Genomic DNA, 7,802 nt, shown 5'->3' with positions numbered 1-7,802 from the left:
TTCTGTTCATCAAGTTAGCAGAACATTCCTTATTCTATTGAATATCTGCTTTGCTAAGAGAGAAAAAACTGAACTCTCCCGTTTACTTCATGAACAGACCAGTCCAGTTTCTGCTTCTTGTTTGTGTCCCTGTTGGTTTCCACCATCAAACAGCGTTGAAATAAACCCAGCTTTTCCACACTTCCTCCCTCAGATCTGATCTATGTCATCTGGCTGTTCTTCGTGGTGGCGGCCTGGAACTGGAATGTGTGGCTGATCCCTGTCCGCTGGGCGTTCCCCTATCAGACACCTGAGAACATCCACCTGTGGCTGCTGATGGACTACACCTGTGACTTCATCTACATCGCAGACATCCTCATCTTCCAGCCCAGACTGCAGTTTGTCCGTGGGGGAGACATCGTGGTCCGTAAACAGACAGAGAAAAACGTCTTTCTCATTCTGTCCTTGCATTTGCATGCACCTTTAACTGGTTTAACTGGTTTTATTGACAGTGTGATAAAAAGGACATGAGAGAACATTACATGACCACTGAGAGGTTTAAGGTGAGAACAAGTTTGTCTCTATCGTCTCTTTTATCCGCTTTGCTTATTGCTATTTAAAGTGAATCTCCTGAATCGGTAAATTAGGGCATTTTTAGTGGTTTGGTTTTGATCCACTGAGCAGACGGCTTAATGTTTGGTTCCAGATGGATGTCATCAGTCTATTTCCCATGGAGATATTATACTACTTCACTGGGGTGAACTCTCTGCTTAGATTCCCTCGTCTGCTGAAGGTGAGATCATTTGCTTTTGCTTTATTCGGTGTAAAATGTCCAGATAAAGATTTCTCAGTGTTGCTTCTCTTCCAGTACATGGTGTTCTTTGAGTTCAACGACAGAATGGAGGCCGTGATGAAGAAGGCCTACATCTACAGGTGAGGAACCAGAGAAATCCAAAACTCATCCATCTATCCTTTTTCCTTTAGCCCACTTGACTCTTATTTAATCACCTCTTGCAAGGCTCTGTGACGCTTTTATGTCAGTTAGATCACAAGAACCAAGAAGATCTTAATTTGCAACCATGATCTGAAAGCTTAAGTACCCAGAAGGAAAATCCTTTAGGAACCCCAGCAGCTGTTACCTGCTGTACCTTTTCTGCAAACGTGTCCCATTGTTTCACCTGTTGTTGTGTGTCAGGGTAATTCGGACCTCTACCTACCTGCTGTACTCTCTGCACATCAACGCCTGTCTCTTCTACTGGGGCTCCGACTATGAAGGCCTTGGATCCACCAAATGGGTCTACGATGGAAGAGGCAACGCGTAAGACCCTCTGCAGCGATGAGCTTCTGCTTTTTTCATTCAGTTATTCAAGCATTGGGTCACACATCCCAATATCTACGACAAATACAGAAACCCAGGAGTTCCTGAATGTGTGCGATTAGACCAAACGATTAACAATGAGGTCACATTTCTTCACCCGAACACTTCATCAAACCATTTTTATAATAAAGAGATATTTATTCATCAATTCTGCTTAACTCTGAAAAAACCCACTTTGACTCTAGCTTAAGGTTTGAGGAATGAAACAATAATATTTTGATAGTTTCTGAGATGTTCATTTAGCCTATAGGGGCATGCCAAAAAATGAAAAATCAATCCACTGGACTTTGTTTCCAAGTTTAAAGACGTTTCTCTTCCCATCCAGGAAGCTCTCTTAATTAAAAATGACAGAAATATCAGAATCAGATTCTGATATCAGAAATACTTTAATAGTGTTGAGTTCCAGGTTTTATACAGTATTCCAACAAAGCCTCGTTTTGGCTTAGAAATAATTCAAATTGAACCGGAAGAACGGGTCCCCCCCTTTGGAATGGGGGTTGTTTGGCTTCTTTGTTAGCCTGAAATGCCCCATACCTGTCTATGTCTCTGAAAGAGGGCGTATAGGGGCATGTATTGGGACAACACTAAGCTTCGTCTTCTTCCTAACCGTTCAGCTGATGGTAAAAACACCACATCAAGTAAAACCTGAAGATCTTCTCCAGCCACAAAACAGGCCTAAATCAGACATTAGCTTAGCTTTCCTGACAATGTTTGGACACCTATCCAGCAGTCGTTGTTAAGTCTCTGCTCACATTAGAGCTCTAGCGATTTAAGCCTGTTTTGTGCTTACCGTGACCCAAATGAAGACGAAGACACAATGAAGATGTTCTGGCCTGTTTTTGGACTTCCTGTCAGTGATGAGATGATTTCATGTTTACAGTTACATCCGCTGTTACTACTTCGCTGTAAAGACGCTAATCACCATCGGCGGACTGCCAGACCCAACAACTGTCTTTGAGATCTGCTTCCAGCTCATCAATTACTTTGTGGGCGTGTTTGCTTTCTCCATCATGATTGGTCAGGTTGGTCCAACAACAAACTGTTTAGGAGTTCTGGTTCTGTTTTGACGGGTTGGTTTGGGGAGTATTTTCTTACATTAATCTTGGCTCACTTGTTTTTGGTTTGATTTCTCCGTCACAGATGAGAGATGTAGTCGGAGCAGCAACAGCGGGTGAAAATTACTACCGGGCCTGTATGGACAGCACTGTCAAGTATATGAACTCCTACAACATCCCCAGAGAAGTCCAGAACCGCATCAAGACTTGGTACGACTACACCTGGAAGATCCAGGGCATGCTGGGTAAGCAGCAGAACAGAGATACTGAAAACAAGAAGGCAATCCAGAAAGTTCTGAACAACTGTCCATGATGAGCATCGAAGTACGAGACAATCAGGCAATGATAATCTAAACCTCAGTTTTCAGGCAGTGAGTCCCGTATCACTATACATCATGTTGAAACAACCCATGGAGGGGTAATTTTTGCAGAACTAGACGGTTCTGTTGCATTCAGGCAGGTTTATGTCAGTTTATTTTCTTTCTATGATATCAGATAGTCATCGTATTCTTCAGGAAGCAGTTTCTATGATGTTGCACTAATCAGGAGGCATTCAGTCTCCCTGAAGACCTCCTCACACTGGACCAATAGTTCACCATATGACAGAAAGACTACATGGTTTTCTGGGTGCTTTTAGAAACCCAGGTGATGGTGCAGGTTATCTGAGCATTAGAAACAAGACTAGACTTCCTGTGGGGAAGTATTGGTGCGGCCATCATGGCCCCGGGTGGAGTTTAAAGACACCAGAGGCAGGTTCTCCACCCATGTGGATTCCGGCATGCACAGATGTGACTTGTTCAGGACCGGAACTGTTCATTATGAACATCATGATGTTCTAGAAATTTTACAGACAGATTGTGTGTGTTCTTAGCATTCTGCCTCATAGTCTTATAACCCTACAGCCAATAGGTTGGTGTCATGTGGCTACATCAAACAATCCATGCAACCCTAAAGCTATAAATGCCAGGCTAACAGGTTTAGGCAGAACATCTTAGCCAAGGGGTGATGGTGGTGGAGCTCTGGTATGTAGGAGATTGGACTAAACATCTATAAAGTTGGTAACTAAGCAAATAGGAGCAACATAATTGCTTTCTTCCTGAAGTAGCTTCAGTTTTGTTTTTGTTTTTTTCATCTGATCTGGCCTCAATCTTGGGCCGATGGTGGCATCGGATGCAGAAGTTTGCCCTGCAACCGTAGGGTTGTTGGTTCAAGCCCCAGCTCTGGCTTCTAGTGTCATTGTGTCCTTGGGAAGACACTTTACCTGCATTGCCTACTGATGGCGGTTAGAGGGCCCAGTGTACGGCAGCCTCACTTCTGTCAGTGGAAATGTAGTTTGCCACAATCAGTGTGTCAGTGTGTGAGTTAATGGGAGAATGGCTGAATGTGATGAAAAGCACTTTGGTCAAGTCTCCTGACTTGATAAAGTGCTATATAAGTACAACCCAGGCCAATCTGCCAGAAAGGCAAGAGAGAAATCCAATATGGAGGGATCCCACCTGAAAGAAAACCACTCTTTTAGCTTCCATTCTCTGCTGACAGAGCTGCCAGGATCCTGAAAGCAAAGGAAACCTACAGCATTATGATCTCTGACAAATCTAGAGAGACCGTAGGGTGAGGATAAACATCAACAGCGTTCCTGAACGCCCCATGGTGAGTTCATGGTGACTGTGTGTTTCCAGATGAACAGGAGCTGCTGATTCAACTACCTGCTAAAATGAGGCTGGACATTGCTGTAGACGTCAACTACTCCATCGTCAGCAAAGTGGCACTTTTTCAGGTGAGAAACTAAGAACCGCTGGACCAGCGTCAAACAGCTGCTACAGAGAACAGCCGAGCATGAAAATCTGGCCGGGTTTGTGTCTTGCAGGGCTGCGACAGGCAGATGGTGTTCGACCTGTTGACCAGGCTGAAGTCTGTTGTGTACCTGCCTGGAGACTTTGTGTGTAAAAAGGTCAGAGCTCATCTTCTGTGTTGTTTTGGGAGCTTCTGCTGAGCTGAATGGGGCACTAAAATGGCGTCCGTGTGTTTCAGGGGGAGATTGGAAGGGAGATGTATATCATCAAGCAAGGGGAAGTTCAGGTGGTTGGCGGTCCTGACCTGCAGACGGTGTTTGTCACCATCAGAGCTGGCTCTGTGTTCGGAGAGATCAGGTCAGAAACTCTGCAGACTCACAGAAAGACTGCAGATGAAATTTGAGTTTAAAGTTTGCTGATCAATATCCTGACAGACTTTCTCTCTGATTGGTTAGTCTGCTAGCCGGCGGTGGAGGAAACCGGAGAACAGCCAACGTGAAGGCTCATGGATTCGCCAACCTCTTCATTCTGGATAAGAAGGACCTGGCAGAGATCCTGGTCCATTATCCCGAGTCCCAGAAACTCCTGCGAAAGAAGGCCAAGTAAGACCCGGGGACACCAAACCGGACCTGGTTCTGTGATGTGTTTGGTTACTATTGATGGGGGTTAAAGAGAAGCTTGGATACAGATACTGTGGTTCTCATTTGGGTTTTATTACTTTATTAAATGTTAGTTTGAATATTTTATCATAAAAGGCAAAAGACATCAGTTTGATCCTTAATGGTCTACCGGAACAGCAAATGAACCTCAGGAAATGTGAGGTCACAGTGGCTCATTGGTTGGACAGTTTAGATGATGTCACACAGCATCATCAGATCTGGTCATTGTACTTCCTGGTTCTGTCTCTTAAAGCTCACAGAGACCGAAGCGTTTAATGTGATTAGTTTGACGGATTCATTAGTGACGCCCTGTGTGGATCAGACTCAGCATCACCCGCTGCAGGTTCTAGAAGACGTAGAGGGACATATCAGCGGGTCAGAGCCACCAGAGTCCAAAGGAAGCGGACGATTTGGCAAACTTCTATAAAAGTTCTGGATTCCAGTCTCAGACATTTATACTTTTATACCGGTTTCCTCCGTTCTCCTTCCTGTGTCTGATGTGTCCTCGACAGGATTACTTCCATCTCTAATCAGCTCAAGCTGCTCGCTCTACTTTGTCCAGGAGAACCAGGTCACATGATCTCTGTGATCCTCCTCAGGTTTTCTGCTCAGTCAGACAGAATGTGACGTCCCACTTTGGGATGCAGACCTTAAACGTGTCGGTTGGACCTCAGTGTGGTCAGGCTTCCTGTCTGCCTCTCTCTGCGCAGGAAAATGCTGACCAAGGACAAGAAGCCGGAGGAGAAGGAGACACGTAAGGAGGCAGCGGAGGTCATCCCGCCCCGACCAGACACCCCCAAACTGTTCAAGGCTGCTCTGAAGGTGACGGAGCAGGCGGGCATTGAGGGGACCTTCGCCAAGCTGAAGAAGGTCTACAAACCATCTGAGGCCCAAACAGAGGTACAGGAGTTAAAGGAGGGGAGGAAAGGAAGGAGGATAGGAAGCTTAACAATCGATAAAGAGAAATAAGTGAAATGAGGAGAAGTTATTGTCAGGTCTATGGGGGTTGTTATCTTGCTCTTTCCTCTTTATGGAATTGTTGAGTTTTAACCAAATAACTGCCTCTCCTCCTCCATCTGTGTTTAATCAGGCTCCTCCCCCAATCTCTCCGGTCCCGCCCCCTTCTCCGATGCACCGCCGCTCTCCGGTCCCCCGGAGCCCGGCTCCAGAGGACAGAGACGAGTCTGTGGCAGAGACAGCGGACAGCTCCGTCATCATCAGGATGACGCCACGCAAGGAAGGGGAGGAGCTTCTGACTGTGGAGGTGACAGCAGATGCAGCGAAGAAGGAGACGAAAGAGGAGACGAAAAAAGAGGATTAATGAATCAAATTCAGCACTTTTTATTTTTTTTGCTTTTCTTCATCACCATTTGAGTTTGTTTGGGAAACTGCAGCACCGCATGGCCACATGTGACACGCCTGAATGAGGGGCTTCTGCTCCCCCAGGAAGAGAAAACATCCTATTAGGAGCCGTGATGAAAGAAACTCCATTTCCCAGAGTTCCTTGCAGCTTTAACATAATGTTTCCTTCACTGAACTGAAGCTTCTAGATGCAGCGCTGTGTTGTGAGAGGATGATTGATCTGCTCCGTAGCTCCAACAAACATAAAGCTTTCAGTTACAGTTTCTTTGGAAAAAATATTTTTAAAATTGTTTCTGACTCATCTATGTCTCTGAGGGGTGAACTTACTTATGACTTGAAATTCTGTTAAACTGTAAACTGATGGCCATTGTTCTGACTAGCAGCCATGAAGGTCAATAAATATCCAGAGACAAAAAGCAGAGACTTGTATGTTTCAGGCTGATTCTAACTGTTTTCCAGTTGTAGCCTCTAGGGGGCGGCATTTATCCTTTTCTCTCTATTTCCATCTTTGCCACCTTCACATCCAACACTATTCAGCTATAAGGAATTACTGAGTCTGAAAAATATTCCCCAATATGAAAAATGTCCAGTTTTATTGGAGCTCTGTGTTTTTAAAAGATTAAACATGCAGCTTTGTTAAAGTTTGCTGTTTGAGCAGAAAGCATCTCCTAGATGTTTTTATTAGGATGAATCCCTGAACTGAGAGCTTCAGGAAACAGGAAGGGCTCGCTGTTCCGCTCAGAGCTGCAGAGGAAACATGGACAAACTAGGAAAGGAGGAAAAGATAAACAACCTGGAACAGGAAGCTGCTGATTAGTGGGAGAGAAGAAGACTGAGGAGCTGCTTTAATCATGGCTTTGTCTTCAAGGGTTTCTGGCTGTGCTGGAAAAAAAACACAAGCTTCTGATGACTAATAAGGTCGTTAATCATCAGGCATTCGTTAATAAACTGTTTATAAACTGGTTATTCTCTGCAGAGCTCAGGATGGCACACTGGGAAAAGATCCAGGTCTTTGATAGAACTCGGTTTCCCAGAGTTCAGCTCTACAGCTATGGAGTGAACTTTGTTTCAGTATTGTTGCAAGAAAAAAACACATTTTGCAAAGGAAAAAAAAGTGCAATTCAGAAACTAAACTTTGAAAAAGAATGTTAATGAAAAAAGTGTTTTGAAAGTAGGATGGATATTAGGGCCAGACTAAAGATTTTTTTTCTTCTATTTAGAGGATAAAGTCGTAAAATTACAAGAATAAAGTGGTAATATTATGGAAAAAAAAAAAAAAAGTCACAACGAGAGAGTAGTCATAAAATTACGGGAATTAAGTCATAATATTAACAGAATAGTCCAAAAATTACGGGAAACCAGCAGTATTTTATGACAGCTCTCAGAAGAAAGAATAAAGTCATAAAATAACGAGAAACCAGTTATATTTTATGACAGCTCTCAGAAGAATCCCTTTCTTCCCTAAAATGAGGAATGTGGAGCATCATGGGAAGTTCTACTTTAGCATCGGTTTGACGAATCAGGAAATCTTTTAGCAGCAGCATCAAACTGGGCAGGATGTCAAAGTGGACTCTGG

The 7,802-nt window shown here is 44.1% G+C and overlaps 1 protein-coding gene across 1 annotated transcript in view; it reads left to right on the top strand.

Annotated features, from left to right (window-relative positions):
- The window catches only part of cngb1 (cyclic nucleotide gated channel beta 1), a 14,005-nt gene extending 7,319 nt beyond the window's left edge, over positions 1-6,686 (top strand). The window contains exons 6-18 of the mRNA XM_015402444.1: positions 194-402; positions 492-542; positions 686-772; positions 848-912; positions 1,175-1,297; positions 2,238-2,379; positions 2,498-2,657; positions 4,092-4,189; positions 4,280-4,363; positions 4,444-4,562; positions 4,661-4,807; positions 5,575-5,764; positions 5,955-6,686. Of these exons, the coding sequence (XP_015257930.1) occupies positions 194-402; positions 492-542; positions 686-772; positions 848-912; positions 1,175-1,297; positions 2,238-2,379; positions 2,498-2,657; positions 4,092-4,189; positions 4,280-4,363; positions 4,444-4,562; positions 4,661-4,807; positions 5,575-5,764; positions 5,955-6,185 (1,706 nt within the window). The 3' untranslated portion in view covers positions 6,186-6,686. The remainder of the gene's footprint in view (positions 1-193; positions 403-491; positions 543-685; positions 773-847; positions 913-1,174; positions 1,298-2,237; positions 2,380-2,497; positions 2,658-4,091; positions 4,190-4,279; positions 4,364-4,443; positions 4,563-4,660; positions 4,808-5,574; positions 5,765-5,954) is intronic.
- The last annotated feature ends 1,116 nt before the right edge of the window (positions 6,687-7,802 follow it).

The sequence above is a fragment of the Cyprinodon variegatus genome, unplaced genomic scaffold (genome assembly GCF_000732505.1).
Source record: "Cyprinodon variegatus isolate N-32 unplaced genomic scaffold, C_variegatus-1.0 Scaffold1349, whole genome shotgun sequence".
NCBI lineage: Eukaryota > Metazoa > Chordata > Actinopteri > Cyprinodontiformes > Cyprinodontidae > Cyprinodon > Cyprinodon variegatus.
The sequence above is the reverse complement of the archived record's forward strand: the minus strand, read 5'-3'. Positions and strand labels throughout refer to the sequence as shown.